General features: G+C 38.5%; 1 protein-coding gene across 1 annotated transcript in view; it reads left to right on the forward strand.

Moving 5' to 3' along the window:
• Window positions 1-18,938, forward strand: part of LOC113391651 (uncharacterized) — a 43,469-nt gene that overhangs the window by 18,286 nt on the left and 6,245 nt on the right. Inside the window, exons 23-45 of the mRNA XM_026627685.2 lie at window positions 39-143; window positions 1,281-1,395; window positions 1,900-2,063; window positions 2,537-2,618; window positions 2,799-2,978; window positions 3,701-3,793; window positions 4,234-4,335; window positions 4,667-4,813; window positions 5,514-5,656; window positions 6,499-6,690; window positions 7,203-7,307; window positions 7,652-7,869; window positions 8,273-8,372; window positions 8,935-9,008; window positions 9,358-9,556; window positions 10,009-10,112; window positions 11,051-11,204; window positions 11,315-11,370; window positions 11,749-11,905; window positions 12,423-12,549; window positions 13,986-14,095; window positions 14,677-14,838; window positions 16,842-16,940. Of these exons, the coding sequence (XP_026483470.2) occupies window positions 39-143; window positions 1,281-1,395; window positions 1,900-2,063; window positions 2,537-2,618; window positions 2,799-2,978; window positions 3,701-3,793; window positions 4,234-4,335; window positions 4,667-4,813; window positions 5,514-5,656; window positions 6,499-6,690; window positions 7,203-7,307; window positions 7,652-7,869; window positions 8,273-8,372; window positions 8,935-9,008; window positions 9,358-9,556; window positions 10,009-10,112; window positions 11,051-11,204; window positions 11,315-11,370; window positions 11,749-11,905; window positions 12,423-12,549; window positions 13,986-14,095; window positions 14,677-14,838; window positions 16,842-16,940 (2,988 nt within the window). The remainder of the gene's footprint in view (window positions 1-38; window positions 144-1,280; window positions 1,396-1,899; window positions 2,064-2,536; window positions 2,619-2,798; window positions 2,979-3,700; window positions 3,794-4,233; window positions 4,336-4,666; window positions 4,814-5,513; window positions 5,657-6,498; window positions 6,691-7,202; window positions 7,308-7,651; window positions 7,870-8,272; window positions 8,373-8,934; window positions 9,009-9,357; window positions 9,557-10,008; window positions 10,113-11,050; window positions 11,205-11,314; window positions 11,371-11,748; window positions 11,906-12,422; window positions 12,550-13,985; window positions 14,096-14,676; window positions 14,839-16,841; window positions 16,941-18,938) is intronic.

Below are 18,938 nucleotides of genomic sequence, written 5' to 3' on the forward strand. Positions count from 1 at the left end.
ACCAGATATATTTGTATGATAACTGTTTTTGATTACAGAGTAAAGCATTCAATTGGATAGCAAAAGGCAGCGCCGCCATCATGATGGGACCGAGGGGAGAGAACACAGCAATCGGTAAAGCTGCTGAGAAGGCCGGCATTACCGTGAGTTGTGATATTAAATATTATAAAACTATCTAAACAACTTAAGCACAGTAAGGTTCTTAATGAAATGATTTGATGTTCCGTTGGTTAGGTATACTAAAAGGGTATTTTCAGGATTGAAAAGTAAATCATAATATATGTAGAAATATACTTGAATAATTTGATTGAGTCATAAAAGCGCGTTATTAATTTATTATATTGAAATTTTATTTTATTTAGTCGTAATTTTTAGTCTGGTTATCGCCTAACCTAAAACACGAGTCGCCATCGCCACGGTGTGCAGTCAGATAGGTAAAAACTGTCATTTCGATATCACCTGGCACTTTGATAAACAAGTTTTCTAGAGTTTTAATGTTTAGTTTAGTATTTGTATATTACACTCCAACGAATAGTGATTATAATTCATTATTTTCCCAAAAAACACCAAATATTTGTAATTATAACTGTTAACGTTGAATGAATGCCATTTTCACACAACTGTTGTTTTTATCAATTTGACGTCACCAAAATGACTGGCAGCGTTTTTGCGGGAATAAAAAAAGGTTAAAATTTTATTTAATTTTATGGCAAAAAAACGTGTTTATTTTGCCGAAATATATTTTTTTGTGGCTTTTTATTAGGGAAACCGACATTTGGAAGTACTTTTTCAAACATAGTGAAATACCCTATTGCTTAATTTGAAGAACTCGTAGGAATACGTGAATCCTCATCGAAGATAAAGGATAAAGAGCACCTCAAAATCATTTGTTGTGAAGGAAATCTTCGACATGTGATTCACATTAATTGTCGGTAGAAAATATTTCACAGGTGTATAAATAAAAAAAAAGATTACATTTTAAGCTTATCATTTCTATTAGGAGTGGGGACGACAATAGCTCAAAGGGTGAGGTTCGATCCTGCGACTTCTTACATCGCTAGCCGGCTCGTTTACCATTGCGCTATGATGCTTGAATCGCATATTGGAATAACCTTATCTTCAAAAGGAGAGAAAGACTCAGCCCAGCAGTGGTACATTTAAAGCCTATGGTACTTTAAAACTGAATAAATCTGTGAGGCTTTGAGGAAAGATTTCTTTTTTCAAGATGTATTCAAGTCGATTATGACGATGAATTTGATTTTGACGTTTCAATTTAATAGGACGAAGATATGGCGGGTCGCACTTTAGCGCTGCCAGTAGTTGCCGCCTTTGCCGCTGCTACCGAGGCTGTTCCGCCACCGCATATGCATCAGGATCACATGTACAATTTTCTCGGTTAGTTGTCATTCAATTCAATTCTGCCGTTCAATTACACTCAAATACCTATCAAAGGCATCAATAGAACTATTTCCATGAGACGGTAGTAGTCGATGTTGGTCTTGTAAAATTACACTGGATTTGCTTTGCGTTGATACATTAATGATTTCTTTTAAAGATACTGGGCATAAAAATATCATTTGTTAATTTTTTTATCATCAACTGCCAAAATAAACTTAAATATTTCCATTAAATTTTCAATTATAAAAATAACACTTTCATTTTCGTGTTCATCGTTTGATTTTCTTATAATACCTTCAATTATTATTATTATTATTATTAAGTGAGCTTTTGAAAAAACATTATACTGTTTAAAGCTGTCAAGAAAAGTTGAGTTTCTATTATCTGTTTTTTTTTTGTTCGTGTATAAAGCACGTGCATTGTTATCATGCCGTTCTGATGTTTTAGAAAACAGATAAATTATATAAATTGCACAATTTCAATGTAAATTGTCAACCCCAGATGCTGGTGTTGAATATTATTTGAATCACATTAAGAAGACTGGCCGTAAGGAAATTGAGCCAAATGATCTGACGGAGAAGTTTGAAATGGGTGCTAACACATTCTCTATTGAACTTGACGACTCTATCCGGCTACCGTTAAGGCTTCCCGATGAACCAGCAGGGGTAAGTGGGCTGATGCAGCAGGTATGAGGTTTCTTGGTTAGTTTGGGTGCAACGATTGTACAGGATTGAGCTATTAAAAGCTACCAAGTTGAGCATATAATTGCGAAGGAACTCGTAATGGAATATAAACTATGAATTGAGCCCCTTGGTGATGTTGTAATCATTATTTTTTTGGTGTGCGTCATGAGTCATGGCACATAGGGTGCAGTGGAGGCACGTAACAATTATTCGAGTGTCTAGACTGCGAGTGGACGCATAGACAAACAATTCCATAATGCTGACGGAGCCGCTTGCTCTATCACTCAGGACCAGTTGTAGTTAGCGTTAATGGTAATTTATTATATATACCAAAATTATCAAAATCTGGAAGTTACTTTGTCTGTGCTTGGTATTATGATAGATTCATATGTTAAAGTCGCCTTAAATGAAGATAAATTATTTTTAACTGTTTAGGAATTTAAAACTCTTTACAGGAAGGAGGCGAAGAAGAAGCAGCCGAAAAAGAAGAACTTGGAGAAGAGGAAGAAGAGAACGAAAAGGAACCGCCCATGAAACGTTAGTTATATTGTCTATCCAGTAAGTTCGTACGTGAGAATATTGTGTTTTTTAATTTTATATTTTTATAAGGAAAATGTAAATGTGTTTTTTATGGCATTTGCTATTTATGTTGTCCGCTTAAATAGGTTTTGAATATTTGGCGAGGATTGTATTAATAAAAAAAGTATAATTCAACAGAAATTAAGGATGCTTTATTCAAAATGTGGTACGATCCGACGAAGCCTACATCGGTATCGTTACTTGTTGGCGACTACCACCAGCTGGGAGTGTGGGTGTCTGCTGGAGGGAAAGTGGTTGCATTCGATCCCGCCCCAACCTTGCCCAAGGGGATGTTGACAGCACAGAGGATACAAAAGGGTGAGTGACCTTATATATATTTTAGTTTCGAAATAATTATATCTTTTAAAAAAATCAGTCGATTTAAATTTCAAATGTATGCAATGGCGCAAGATAAAATCAAACACAAACGCAAATCAAACACAAACTCTTACTCTAGTAGGTTCATAAAAGCATGAATTCGTGAAAGTACCCTTTGAATAATCATTTTACAGTGTTGAATTAATGTAAAAAATATATAATTTTGTATACAAGTGTGCGGGCAAATACAGACCCAGTGTCTTTTCCCTCATTCAACATATGAAAAAAGTTTAAGCGCCACTGCCAACGATTAAATTCCGGCCTGCCACTGAGCGTATCATGAAATAAGCGTCTGTGATATAAACACGCCCCGCGTTTTTCTGAAATCACGTAGACATTTGTCAGGGTCTCGTGGTTCTGCAGCATTTTGATCTATCAATGAGACCAGATTCATAATTTCTTGAAAAAGTTGTTGATAAAATTGTAGCTTAAAATAATACAGTTAATAATAATGACAAGATTATTGTAATCAACGAACACTTGCTTCGGTCGGTACAGCATAAGATGAATGAAAATATAATTTGGTAGATCGCTTTCCCGAAAACAATTCCCGTAAAGGGTTGACACCTTTTTGGGAAGGTCTTTTTATGTTGGTTAGATTCGTTTACAGAAATAAAATTTACAGATTGTTATTATTGTAAAGAATATTAATTGTTGTAAAGGTGACGAGTTGCGCATTCAAAGAATTAAAGATGAGATGGCCGGCGAAGGTGGCGGTGGTGGCGAAGAGGAAGGAGATGAAGAAGCTGGAGCAGGTGAGAACCCGGATATGTGTATTACTTTGTGTTAAATACAAAATATAGACTGTACGTCTGTACGTACGTGTATGTTTTAATAAATTTGCTATTAACAAACATACTTGTATGCCATCAACAAGTAACTTCAAATATGTATAAGTAATATCTTGAAAAGAGTCTTTGTTTATGTTGATGGGCAAATGGGCCACCTGATGGTAATTGGTCATTACTGCCCATAGATATTAGTTTAAGAAATATTAAACATTCCTTGCGTCGCCAATGCGCAACCGAGCTTGGGAGTACACTAGCTCACTCACCTTACAAACCGGAACACAATAATGCTAATTATTGTGTGGCAGTAGAATATCTGATAAATTGTAAACTGTTGCGAATTAATATACAAATATTAATGTTTGTATGTAGTTCACGTACTTCTTAAATGGATGGTTAATTTACAGAAGGCGAAGAGAAACCAGAACCGGAACCGGAATTCGTTCCACCCGAGGCTTGTCCAGCTCTGATGGTATTTGCGAGCCCCGGAGAGTTCATCGACAAACTCAGTAAGATGATCTATAATAAAACTTACCGATGCGTTTTATCTGTTGCCCATTTTATGTTTATAATCGCACCGCACGTTTTTCAGACCCTTGTGATATTATCTGTGTATGATAACAAATGACAAATTATTAATATAAAAAATAAAATAGGTAGGTAATTATTAATTATTCAAGTAGGCTTTTGAATTGTCGTGTTACAAAATTATTGAATGTAAAGCTCTCAGCTCCGTAACCGAGAATAGTTTGTGTTTTAATTAGTCGTTGTTTAAGTTGTATTACCTAAACTTTATGTTTACAATCTTAACTTTTTTGAATCTTTATAATTATCAAACAGCCCTTCAAGGAGGACTCGATAGGAAACAATGCTTGGCGCCCTACAAACTGTATCCGGTTAAGATTACGAATGAATTGACATCAGTGTTGAAGGAGAGGAAGGGAACAGTACCCAAGGGTGATGATGATGAAGCCGATGATGAAGAAGGTAGAGTTACTAATAATTATGTATTTAGAGTCGTCAAAAAGTTCGTTCGTTAAAATTTGATAATAGTGAAACAGGTTTTAGACAAAAATCTCGCTGAATTTAAGTAATACAATTCATAATGAAGGTCACCTGACAAAAATATTCTCCACCTGATTGTTTAATGTTTGAGTATATCAAGATCTTGCACTTGCAAGAGAACAAAAATTACTCTGCATCGACTTGAAGTTGTAAAACTAATCTACACTTGGTTTTATTTTAGGTTTCGGATAAATCGATTACAGGCTTTGCAAATTCTTACCTGCTAACTAGATCCAGTTGATATAGTTCAGGCTAGTCACTCACAAACAACACCTCTCCCCCCCCACCAAGTTAACCTTAAAAACAAAGGTAATCATGTAATCGCATATGGATTATTTTGCTGTCGTTACATTTATGTTAATCTTCTTACACACATTAAGATGTCTTGTAAGCACGAACGACGAAGGTCACTCATACGAATGCACGCCGATAATTTAACGCGTGGGAGCATTTCTTATGATGGTGATCTAGAACTACAACTGGCTTATGATGATGTTTTACATCTAAAAGAATAGATTTGTCGGTTCTATACTAGAGATGAGTGTGTGTCAGCGAAAGAGAAAATTTACGAGTTTGTGTGTGAGAGAGTTTATTTTTCTCAATTTTAACAATTCTTTTCAAGAGGGAGAATTGCTCATAGAGCCTTTGGAGGACGCAGCCATTGGCAAGTATTTTACAAGGATCGGAAGAGCGGTTGCGTCGGTTCGAGGTCGTGTCGCGCAAAATGAGGATTACTTCTTGGATCAACCAAACAGAGATAATCAGGTAGTTATTATCATCATCATCATCATTAAAGCCTTCTAAAGATATATTGGCCTCTCTTGCCATAAGCATATTCTTCTTCGGTCCTAAATACAGTAGTGGAAAATTTACAGGCTGTTGTTAATTTGTAGTTAAGGCTTTCATTGTAATGAGAAATATTCGATTAAAACTTTACGATACTGGTTAAAATGAATATGCAACCGCTTGGTCAGCAGTTTCCGGAATATACAGAATAAGAGACGACGGGTATTTAATTTAACTTTGATAATGAAAAGAATATTACCACCTGCACCATCTACTCAGATTATGTTTTAAAATCTCTCTAAGATTGGATTGTCTGGAAGAAATGGATAATTAGCCATAAGTCAAATATATTTTTTAGTCCAAGGATTTACGTGTGGAGGAAAACTAGGTATACAATAATTATATTTTTTGGGTTCCATTCGTTTGTTTGTAGCGATTTGTATCGTATTTAGAATCGTTTGTATAAAGTTTGGGTGAGATATGTAGGGATACGAAAATTTCGTCACCAAAAGGTAAAAAATGTTATGTTTGTGGTGTCCGTGTAAGTAAAATTGTTTTTATGTTTGTCCACTACGCGTTCTTAAGCCATTAATCCTATTGTGATGAAGATTTGGTGGGTTCTACTGCGTACGATGCGAAGGTTACTGGATGTATCCGTTTTATATTTAACCTTATTATATCTCGCTCTGTGAGGTTGTGATGGATAGGTAGTTTAAAATAAACTACCTATCCAGCGACGTTCTTAATTGTTACATTTTAAATATTTTTACAGTAGTTGGAAATATTACTAGTACTCCTTTAAACGATAATATACTACACAGGATGCAGCTAACGCCATAATGGGCATCGTCGTGGACCACATTGAGCCTTACATATATTGGAAACCGAAGCTCTTAGATGCGATACTGAAGTACGGTGATCGTCTTTACACGATGTCTTTACCTCGAGCTTCAGCTCCGCCCAGACTAACTCCCGATGAAGTAAAGAAGGAGTTTCATGTTACTACGTTCAATGTAAATACAGTGATATTATATTTATTGGTATAATTGAGTGAGCCGAGATGGTCCAGTGGTTAGAACGCGTGCATCTTAAACGATGATTGCGGGCTCAAACCCAGGCAATCATCACTGAATTTTTATGTGCTTAATTTGTGCTTATAATATGAATTATAATGAATTATATCGTGCTCTGCGGTGAAGGAAAACATCGTGAGGAAACCTGCGTGTGTATAATTTCAACGAAATTCTGCCACATTTGTATACCAACCCGCATTAGAGCAGCGTGGTGGAGTATGCTCCATTCCTTCTCCTCAACGGGAGAGGAGGCCTTAGCCCAGCAGTGGGAAATTTACATGCTGTTACTAAGAGCGGGGTATAAGGTTCTAAATTATATTCCAATGGCGGAAAGGGTAAAGATGAACAAACCTTAGATTTCTATACGATTTTCGTAATTTCAATAATTTAGATTTAATTTTTTTTAGGTTAGATCAATTTTAAGGTACCAATTTTTAATTTTATACCTACAGGTCAGGTTGGAAATAGAGAGTGATGCAGTGACAGGTGATATCAAGGCTGGGGAAAGTGGAACTCTTCTGAATCTTCGAAGGGGAATCACAAAATTCTTTGAGTCGGTAAGACTATTCATCTTTTTGTTCTTTCATGTTTTTGTAGTCTTCAATTCGTATCAATGAACGTTGCCTCCCATGTCTGCATGTTTGTTTCCTCGCTTCTTTTGAACTATTCGTGTAGTTCACATGACGCATTTTTGGAGATTTTCACGATCACGTAGTAAACCGTCCCAGTTAGAACAGTACAATATATTTTTATAAGCGTTTGAAATGCACAAGTTAAAATAAGTTTGAAGTAGCTACTGCTAGTCACTGAAGTTACAGTATAAATTTGCCGACTCTGACGAGCGTCGCAAAGCTTATCGCACAGAGCACTCACTTCATCCAACCGGTGCACGTGTCCGCAGCACAAGTACGGCGTGGTGTGCGCGAAGGGCTACTGCGCGGGCGTGTGGCGCGCGGCGGACGAGCGCGCGCTGTGCCTGTGGGACGCGCACGCGGTGGGCCCGGCCGGCGTCAGCGCGCCCGGCGGCGCCGCCGCGCTCGTGCTGTTCGCCACGCCCGACCAGCTCGCCCAGACCTTCGCCAGCAGCCTCGAGCGCCTCGCCCGTCCGGGGCCCAATAAGTGAGACGCTACTTTACGTAGGGTATTTGGGGGACCGTGTGTCGGAGTACCATCTAATAATCTAGGTTACTTAGTACAGGGTTCAAAAGTTGGAGATCTAATCAACGATCTACCGCGCCGGCTTAAAATAAGTACTACCGTAAATACTTAGTGCGTGTAAGGATTGAGAGATTGGCGAAGCGCGATTGTATCAATACACATATGAATATGCAAAATGTTTACCTTAGTTCGACTTTACTCAACTTGAGATTGTGACGAAGACGTAAATTATTTGAGCTGAAAATGCTTCTCTTGGGTCGTTTTTGATGTTCTTAACCAAAATACTTCGCATCAACAACGTGTCATCTACAATTGTTGTGATTGTTTGGTAACTGAAATTGTTTTAATTGAATTCATTCACCAGATATTCGATATCGGCGGTGAAAGTATTCTGGGAGCTGGCCAAGTCTCCCGGGGCTGTCACTCAGCAGGGAGCCGTGCCTGATGAAGGTTATGAGTGGAAGGTAGGTAGTGATTTACTTTCATAAAAAAGGCTTTTAGAATTGAGTCATCTGATGCAATAAAAAAGCAGCACACATCGCATGCACATCAATCATTTATACACATACACATACACATATACATACATACAGAAACCCATAAACGCATCTGTATAACTACACCACAGCCCACCACTGGACATGACTACTGTAAGTAATGTTTAAACTAAATCGTTCGTTCCCACAAATTGTACAAATATTGTGCGGTCCGTACAACCTTTTAGTGATAGTTGATTGTAGAGTGGACTGAAAGTCTCTGATATATGATATTGATTGATATATTGATTGATAGATTGATTGATAGATTGATTGTAAGTAATTAAGAACTATATGATATAATGATATGAGCGCGCGCGGTATGATTGCTAGCTTACTCTTCTTCACCGTTTGGCGGAGTAGTATGAGATGGGGGGGGGGGGAGGCTACCTAATCAGACTTAAATATTATTCATTTTCGAAGTAAATTGATAGTAATTTTAAATAAATACAAAATTATATTCCAACGATGGTGATTCTCTGTGGAACAGGTGTTGACTGCGTTTGTAGAGACGGCTCGCGGTCGTACGATACTTCGAGGAACACGACCTCCCGACCTAGTGAAGTGAGTGGATGTCATTATTTTTTTTTAATTTAAAATGGTCAGGCAAACTAGCAAGTGGGCTCCCTGGTGGTAAGTGGTCACCTTCGCTCATAGACATTGGTCTTGAACACTTACATTGCTAATGCACAACGCAACTTCGGAACTAGAAGATGTCAAGTACCCTTGTGCCTGTATACACTAGCTAACTCACCCTTCAAACATAAGAATACTAAGTATTGCTGTTTTGGTGGTAGGATATCTAAAGAGGACCGTTACCGTTTATTACATATCGACTTGCAAAAAGTCCTACCACCAAGTAAAATTATTAAATAAATTGACTAAACAATTCTTTGATTACCAATAATACTAGATTTACACGGGATGCCATCCTCCAGTCGTCTTGTGGGGCGATTGTCGGTGTCTGTATGTCGCATGTGAGGAGACCACATCTCTGGACCAGGAACACAGTGGACGAGGTCATGGTCGTAGCTGGACAGCTGTTCTCCGCCTCGTTGTGTGCACTGGGCTACGAGTTTAGACCTGGTGAAGATTTGCTGTCGCCGTTACAGGCGAGTTGTGTTTGAGCTATTTTTGATCAGAAAAATATTATGTATTTTGTAACTGGATAATAACGATCGGTGTGTTGAAGCATCATTGCAAATGCACAGTCGTGATGTAAACAGTTGGGAAATATGGTTAGTTAACGGATTTCAGTGACAAAAAAATAACTAATTATGGAAGACATGTTTATCCCTTAAAGAGCTTTCTAGAACTCAAGAAGGTAAAACTAATTTGGATATATTAGAGGTGTGGGCACGTAAAATTATAGTATTATTACTTTTTTAATTTGATGATCGCAGTCCTCTGTGTGTGTGTGTGATATAATTCCTCTTTGGTAAATTTAATTTTTTCAGTAAAAAATACAATTATCCTAATACGACATTTACTAGTTGGTTAGAATGAAGTATATCTATCTATTTTGATTTGAATGCGTCATTAATATTTATAATCTCCGTTTCAGGTCTTGAAACGCTTTATCTTAGGGGTCAACTATGTGCGTTACGACTTGCAGCTGGTGTATTCGGGTAAACTCGAGCAGAGGGAACCCACTGAGATGACTGTCAGGTAATGTTTATTCATCATAGCGAGTGTAATGGCGCAGCGAGCGGGCTGATATTTTCTAACTGTAGGTACCCTGCACAATCAATAATAATAATAATAATAATAATTTCGTTTATTTTAGACAATTAATAGTCCACTTGTTAGTTACAAAAGACACATTACAACTATGTTAGTACAACAAAAGATATTACGACACAAAAAAGCAAAATACAAAAAAAAAAAAAAAGGATATACGTATATTATTTGCTTAACCTAACCTGCCTCACCAGCACGTTAACGAAGTGCTGGAGGGCAGGCTCGGCCAGCTTAGCACTAAACATTTTCAGAATCAGAATAATATATCATAGAAAAAGTCTTAAAAAGTTTCGAATAACGCTTGAATCTTTAGGAACTATTGTGTTATATGTAATATTTTTAAATTTTTTTACAATTTTTAAAATCATTAAATTAAGAAAATATGTTGGTCGTTGCAAAGTTATTTCGATCAGAAAAATTTACATCTGTCAAAAAGACCGAGCTGACTTGTACAGGGTATAATACAATAGCAAATTAGTCTTGTATCTGTTAAATTGTTATGTATTTAAATCTATGAACTTTGAAATAAAAATATCAGCGATAAAAATGTGTCACGAATATTTTAAATATACTACTCGGTGGTGGGTTTTGCGATTGGTGGTAGGGCTCTGTGCAAGTTCGTCTGGGTAGATACCACCCACTCATCTAGCGCCAAGCAGCAGTACTTAGTACTGTTTTGTTACGATTAGAAGGGTTTAATGAGCCACTGTAACTGCATGCACAAGAGATAAACCGCTAATGAATGATTATTACTTTTACTGCGTCAATTTATATGGGCAGCTGTGACCATTTACCATCAGGTGGCATATTCGCCAGTCCACCTACCTATCTAAATAAATGATGTAACTTGGCTGCCGGGGTCGCAGATGCGCGCTGGAGCGCTTCTTCGAGCGTCACGCGCACGGCGTGCTGTGGGCGTGCGGGCGGGCCGTGTCGCTGTGGCGCGTGGCCGGCGCGCCGCCCTACTACATGCTGGAGCCGCACGCCTGCGGGCCCACCGGCCTGCGTGTCGACGCGCAGGTAAACCTGCTTACGTTCTAGTTTCTATCTAGAACGTTCCGGCCTGGCACTTCACATTGTATGTTTTGTATGAAAGGACGTTTTGTATTTAATAGTTGAATAATTTTTAGGACGATGGCGCTGCTTGCGTTTTGACGTTCACGTCGGCAAAGATGATGGCGTTTGCGTGAGTAGAAGCACATTTGTTTTATTTATTTTGTGATCGGAACGAGTCACGTGAGCTCGTGAGTTGTAACTTTTGATCATTGATACTGGTACCACATAAAATATAAATCACTTCGTACACCATCAATGCGACGCCGGGTACAGCATCTCGGCTGTTATGTAAGAATTGAAAACACATCTAAAAAAATATTGACATTTAGCAGTAGAATTGCAACCAATTTTAACTCATCGTTGGTCTAAGCTAGCTTATAAAAATGTTATGGTAGATTTTTGTAAGTCGGCGGTACTGACGCTCCCCTGTCTTATAAAGCATGGAATATTCTCTGAATTGGTTTACCTTCCCGTTGGATTACAGCAAGTAATTTATTTGTGTACACAGATATCTACAAAACGTACCGGTCACAGAGCGACCTAAATACGACTTTCAATTATACGCAATGGCGGTCACGATTCAGCCGATCAAGAAACTGGGTGGAGTCGATCCGCCTCTAGTTCGAGCACCGCCGGGAGTCAAACTTGTACCGGCAACGAGTAAGGTAACATAAAAATTTAATAACTGCGTGGATTATTTGATCAGTGGTCTTCGTAACAGAAGGTATTCTATTAGTACTACTATTACAGTATACTATTATTACAGTAATTCCACCGCAGTAGGTGCGGCCAGGTCTAGGGGATTCCCTTTACCGCATCCTCCTAAGAATTTATGATACGGTAGTACGTGCTAGCGGTCCCATGGTGTCCGACGAAGAGACGGAGAGGGTGCCGTTGATTTTTTAGATTGTATTTCATTTTTGAGATTGCATGAATGGCTGGCGCCGGAATCTCATACCCCACACCTCATATAGAGAGGGGGGGGGGGGGGTTCCATCGAGTTAAGAAAGAAATAGTAAAATAATTTTTACCTTAGATTTTAAAGTACTGAAAGGACAAATGTTTGGTGATTATTTCAATATTAAAATACAATAAACGACTTAGATATATAATTTTGATTTCAAAAAGTAATGTAAATTGTTATTAAAGTAAATATGTCAGTATTATTGAAAAAAATTTAAGATTGGTATCGACGGAAGTAAGCGTCGCGCAGCCGAGGGCGAGAGGAAGCATCCTCCGGGGAGCGCCACCTGCGTCGACGCGCAACGAGCCGCCGAGAAGAAGGATCAGGAAGAAGGGAAGTTGAAAGGTTAGATAATGTCAATGACAAATTCTTCGTTCCAAATTTGTCGTATGAAATAGTTGCATATACTGCGGCTTCGCTCGCATTTGATATTTTTCAAATTTCAAATTTCATCAAATTCAGCCCAGAGATCCGGTCCAGAGATTTGGTCGTGAAAGAGCGTTAGACGGACTGAAATAGTTTCTTTCGCATTTATGATATAGATTGTGTTATTTGACAAATTGCTGAAGTTATTGTTATCTTTAATGTAAAGGAAATAATTTTCATTAGTTTTTCTAAAATAATTGACTATATAACTCGTACAACACTACAAAAGATAAATTGATTGAGAACTTTGAGGAACTGTTTTTTTATTTATTGTAATCAAATTTATTAACTTTACAATCTCATGAGGAAAATAAAGGTTCTTAATTTATCGTGGAAAGAGTGGATTTAAACGTATTGTTATGTAGGAATGGGAAATTGCTCCATAACTTCTCACAGGTGTCGTTACGTCTCAGAAAAATCTAACTATACTTTATTCAACTAGGATCTTGTGAGCACCATTGAATAGTCGTTTTTTTAAGATTAAACTAGTACTTTTTTTTTTTTAGACTTACTGCCGGTTCGAATTGTAAGATTTTTCGGATGTTTTCCGTAGTATCGGAAAAATCTCGGTAGTTAAGACAAAATCATTTTTCCGACTTTCAACTAAGACTATTGAGTACAATTGAATTATTGTTTATCTTGCATCTTGCATTTACATACATTTTTTTAAATAATATATGATATCGTCTGTCCGATTTCGGTTACTGCCAAACTCATGGATGACCACCAACCAATCCGATGACAGACAACCAACTACGCAGGATATATAGGATTATAGTGCAGAAATGTGCGTCCAAGCACAGGGACACTATTCCCTCACTCTAATACTCCGATGGGACGGCAAAACCGACACGACCGGAAAGTGTTGAGGCGCAGGATTAGCGGGCATATATGCTTTCCGTGGCGCAGGAGTGTACATATTTCGAATTTCCAGACTTGGGGCTACTGTTACTGAGAATTTTTCGACAGAAAAACTTAATATTGTTTATCGATCCGATCTGGGGTTTGAGCCCAAATCCTCGGGATCTCTGACCTCATATCACGTCATTGGATCGACGAGGTAGTCAGTAAATAAATATTTGTATAGCCTGTACCAATGGGAGTAGGAAAAAAGATAAACAAACCATAGATTTACGTTTTTCAGGCGATTCGCTAACAGCTCAGCTATATTGTGCACTACTAAGAGCTTATGATCAATATATCTTTATTTATAATATTAATCAAGCTCTCGACCAATGATATCGCGCCAATTTGCTGTCAAATGTTGTTTATTCGGTTTTTCTCCCCTTATTGTTGGAATAGAGTACATGGTATATAATTGATAGGATATCAAACGTCTCATGAAAATCTTTAAGGTCAACGGAACACCAGTGGATGGTTGGTGCTCAATGATGGCACGCAGTTCCTGTCGGCGCAGCACTCGATGAGCTGTCGGAAGTTCCCGTACGCTTCAAGGGGGAATCAAGTTAGTTTAAATTTTCTCACTTAACTTGGATTACTTACCTAACTTACTTACTTACTTAGTGTTACCATTTTATTTGGAATACTTTGATCGCTTGTATCTTATCTTACATTAGCAGCCTGTAAATTTCCCACTGCTGGGCTAAGGTCTCCTCTCCCTTGAGGAGAAGGCTTGGAGCATATTCCACCACGCTGCTCCAATGCGGGTTGGTGGAATACACATGTGGCAGAATTTCGTTGAAATTAAACACATGCAGGTTTCTTCACGATGTTTTCCTTCACCGCCGAGCACGAGATGAATTATAATCACAAATTAAGTGTAGTATATAATAATTTTGACCCAAATATTAATTCGTATGCTAATATTAAATAAAAGTTTTGATATATATAAGAAATATTTCATAGTACCACAGAGAACCAAATGTTGATCGGTATGCTAATGTTGCTCTGAATATGTGTAGTTGATATTTTTTGTAATGGAAGTTTTATTATAGTCACAATGAATAGGAGAATTTTCGTAATTCATGACTCATGTTATTTTGGTATGAATTGCATTTGTTTAATATTTATTTGATTTCCTCCAAGGCTCTGGCGTGCTCGATAATGGCTGTAGCTATGTCCCGGGTCGAGGATGTCTGTCGCTGGTGTTCCTCAACTCTGGATCAAATACTGGAAAGCGGAGATCAGCTTTACCAGGACAGTTATCTACACTTCCGACCCTCTGGAAATATCCTTGCCATTGAACAGGTATAAACTAAAACACATTTATCAGGCACCCTGAATTTAGTTACGTTTTTCCATCTTAGCTACGAATGTTGAATCACTTTTAATTTAAATTCTGTACATTCAAATTTCTTTTCGATTTTCGTCCAATAACCAAAATCGTACCATACATAGTGATATCCCTATATCCCTATCCCATAATTAGTGTATATGTTACTGTACGAGCTACTGTAAATTCACCATCATTCACTTGGTAAATCTTAGGATTAACATGATAGGTTAGGTTAGGTTGGAATGGTAAAATTTCGAAAAAGTCGTCCCTTTATAATAATGAGGCCGAGTGTGGCACTATAAGTCAGCAGATTGGGATGGGATGCGGTCCTTCTTTGCATCCTACCCATGGGGGCAGGTTTGTTTCTCGCCGGATGATCCGAGCGCTGTTACTGACTCTGTCGCCGATGTGGTACTTCAGGGTATGGAACTGTTCATTCCGTATTCTGCGGTCCCCATCGGTGGCAAGTCCCAGCCCTGGTTTGGTCGTTTCTGCAAAACGGCTTCACGCCGAAATTGGAAATGCTACCAAGACTGGGCTAACGCATCGGTGTCTCGTGATGTAAATACCCGCACCCTTCAAAAACGTGATTGCTAAAGCGAAGACGGAGTACATTGGCAGAATTGGCGAGAGACTGGTGCACCTCCCTTCAGGAATACGTGCTTTCCTGAAGGGACTGGTCTCTCGCTAAGGCTGTCTTAGGGAATTTCTGTCAGCCCTCTTTTCCATGTTTGCACAGGGACGGTGAGTCATTGGCCCATACCGCGAAGGAGAAAGCTCTTAGGCTCTCTCTTCGCGGCGAACTCGACTCTGGATGACCGAGGAAAGTCACCACCAACAAACCCGCGGTGCGATACCACGATGCCGGAGGTTAAATTACGGCAAAGTGCAGTTCGTAAAGCACTTTTTTCCTTGGATATTCATAAGTCGAGTGGACCCCCGATGGCATCCCTCCAATCGTGCTACAGACTTGTGCTCCCGAGTTGGTGCCGGTCTTAACGCGTCTTTTCCGGAAATCCTATGCATTCGGCGTCGTCCCGAACTCCTGGAAGACTGCTTTGGTGCATCCGATCCCTAAAAAGGGCAACCGCTCAGACCCGTCCAATGATAGGCCTATAGCCATCACCTCTTTGTTCTCCAAGGTAATGGAGTCCATTATAAACTGCCAGCTCCTGCGGTACCTAGAGGAGTACCAGTTGATTAGCGACCACCAGTACGGTTTCTGTCGGGGTCGCTCAGCCGGTTATCTTCTAGTTTACCTTATTCATAAATGGGCGGAAGCAGTTGAGAGCAAGGGGGAGGCATTAGCAGCCAGTTTGGACATAGCGAAGGCCTTCGATCGCGTGTGGCACAAAGCGCTTCTTTCGAAGCTTCCTTTCTATGGGCTTCCCGGGAAATTATGCAATTGGATTACCAGTTTTTTGGCAGATCGGAGCATCAAGGTCATTGTCGACGGAGCATGCTCAGACCTAAAATTCGTCAATGCTGATGTTCCACAAGGCTGCGTTCTATCACCCATTCTGTTTCTTCTTGACTTGACATATCAATGACTTGTTGCAAATCAGTAAAATTCACTGCTATGCAGACGACAGCATCGTGGACACCTCATACACCGGCCGTGCTAATATTTCTCGGGAAAACGTCGAAGGTGTCTGAAATCGAATCTTCGTTAAACAAAGTCTCGAACTGGGGCCGGCTAAACCTAGTCCATTTCAACCCCAAAAAGACGCAAGTTTGCGCTTTAACTGCTAAAAAAACACCATTTGTCGTATCTCCACGATTTGAGAACATTCCGTTAGCCGCCACAGCTAGTATCGGAACACTTGGCGTCGATATTTCGAGCCTCGTTCAGTTCCGCAGTCAATTGGAAGGCAAAGCCAAATTGGCATCAAAAAAGTAAGTAAGTCTTGATTAGGAACAGTAACGTATAACGTATTCCTGACTCCTGTGATGATAGTGGCATTATTTTTCCCAGGTTTTGCGAAAATTCTATACGCCTGGTAACTGCGTGTGTCGCGTCGTCGTGTACCAGCCGAGACAGAAGGGGATCGTCGATAATGATCTGGAGCAAATGGTACTATTGATATTCTATTTAAATTAAGTTTAATCGGAATAATAATTTAAAAATGTAAAGTTTTGTGCTTGTTATCCCAATACGACTGAAGCACTGAACGATTTTCATGAAATTAAAGGAACAATTCCAGTGATAATATGTGGAATATGAAATAAAATATACATGGAAAATCCCCAGAGACATGTCGCAGATCATGGCTACATTAGTCGGAGCTCATTGAAAATATCGCGCGAGGAAGTTGTGGTGCGGTTTCTTTTGCTCACATAGCCGTAGGAATGGTAGGAGTGTTTTGGGTGTTCAAATAAAATGAATTATTAAACTCTATTCATTCCATCCATCCTTATGCATCGTACGTGACGAGACGGGCACTAGTGCCGATTTTATGCGGTCGTCAAGAAGTACCCTTGTGGAGCACATCGGATTATGGAATTTTTTGTACAAAAAACAGGTGAATGACACTATATTTCGCGATTGTGATTTAAGTTGACGCAGGAGATGAAACACGAAGGTCGCATTTGAAAAGTGGCAGACAAAATGTTCAATACATCAGCGTTTTTGTGCAAAATGTAATTATAAATGTCTGCGGGGACATCTTCAAGATATCCAGTCTGGGGAAAGTCAGTTTTTTACTGAAAAAACTTTCCCCGCATTGGATTCTCTGATTGACGAAACAATAGACATTTCTAAAACTGAACATTGCAGATACATATATCTCGATAAAAAGTTTTTGCGTGAGGATTTTCTACAATTTATCCCTATTTCTGATCTTACTGGAGAAGGTGTCACATCATGCATAATTATCCGGTTGGTAATCAATGGAATAGATACTACAGGTTATGTTGGTAAAGGCTATGATGGTGCATCAGTGGCGAGTGAAAGTTTCAGCGGTGCTCAAGCTATAATAACGAGAAAACTTCCACAAGAACTTTATTTGCACTGTATTGGAAAATTTTTAATCCCTTGGCACTGTACAACTTCAAAAAGTCTTATGCCAGAGTCTAGACACAAGACTAATAATTTAATAGCAATGTGCGATGGGCCCAAAGACACAACGTGTGATTTGTTTTGATAAAATTGTTTTGCCTATAGCGCATGCTTTGAAAAGATAAAGCATCTGATAAAGAAGATTTCGCAACTGTCTGAACACGTGCTGGTCACGATTCAATGTAAAAAAAAATCATCAATCTCAATAAAGCCAACAATAATATTGATGATTTTTTTCAATAATGATGTAATTATTTACAAAGATGTGTGTGTGAAATCTCGGATGCATGTGATCACGTCAACGATGTAATAACTTCTGAGTCACTATACGATAAGTGAACTGAGAATCAAGCAAAGCAAATAAATTGCTTTGTGTTTCCCAAAGAGAGCGAGGCGCCACCAGCACCAAAGGAACGTAGCTGCTGACACTCCCGAGGAATATTACAGACGCTCCATTTATGGCAGTTACTGACCATATTATTAGTCATTTAGAAGAACGTTTCGCTTCTCACAAGCCAGTGATGGCCTAGCTATAGTAGCGGCACGCTATGATGGCCGTTTTGACGTTTGCCCGCTCATGAAGTTTCGTATTTAATAAATAATTACATCAAAGGAGCAAATTGTTGTTCTTTATTGTCAATAGTGACGTGCAGTTAGTCATAAAATTTATCGAATGTGATTTCTAAACTACAAATATTAGGGTACCGCGAAGATAACTTTTTTATTTATTTTTTTGCGTAAATTTGTACGTCACACTCTCACACTCGACCTCGTAGTCGGTGTTATATTTTGTTGACAGTAAATATTTTATATTTTGATAGTAAATGTTTTTGGTTTCTTTTTTTGTATCAATTTATTTCTTGTATGTAATGTGTTTATAAAGTTATTCATTCTAATTCCAATTTTTGATTTAAATTGATTTCGTTCGAATATATTACTTAAACTTATTTTATTTTTTTTTTATTAAACCTTTTTAATCAGATACTACTTGCAACAAAAACTTGAATTAAATTA

The sequence above is a fragment of the Vanessa tameamea genome, chromosome 30 (assembly GCF_037043105.1).
Source record: "Vanessa tameamea isolate UH-Manoa-2023 chromosome 30, ilVanTame1 primary haplotype, whole genome shotgun sequence".
NCBI classification, from domain to species: Eukaryota; Metazoa; Arthropoda; class Insecta; order Lepidoptera; family Nymphalidae; genus Vanessa; species Vanessa tameamea.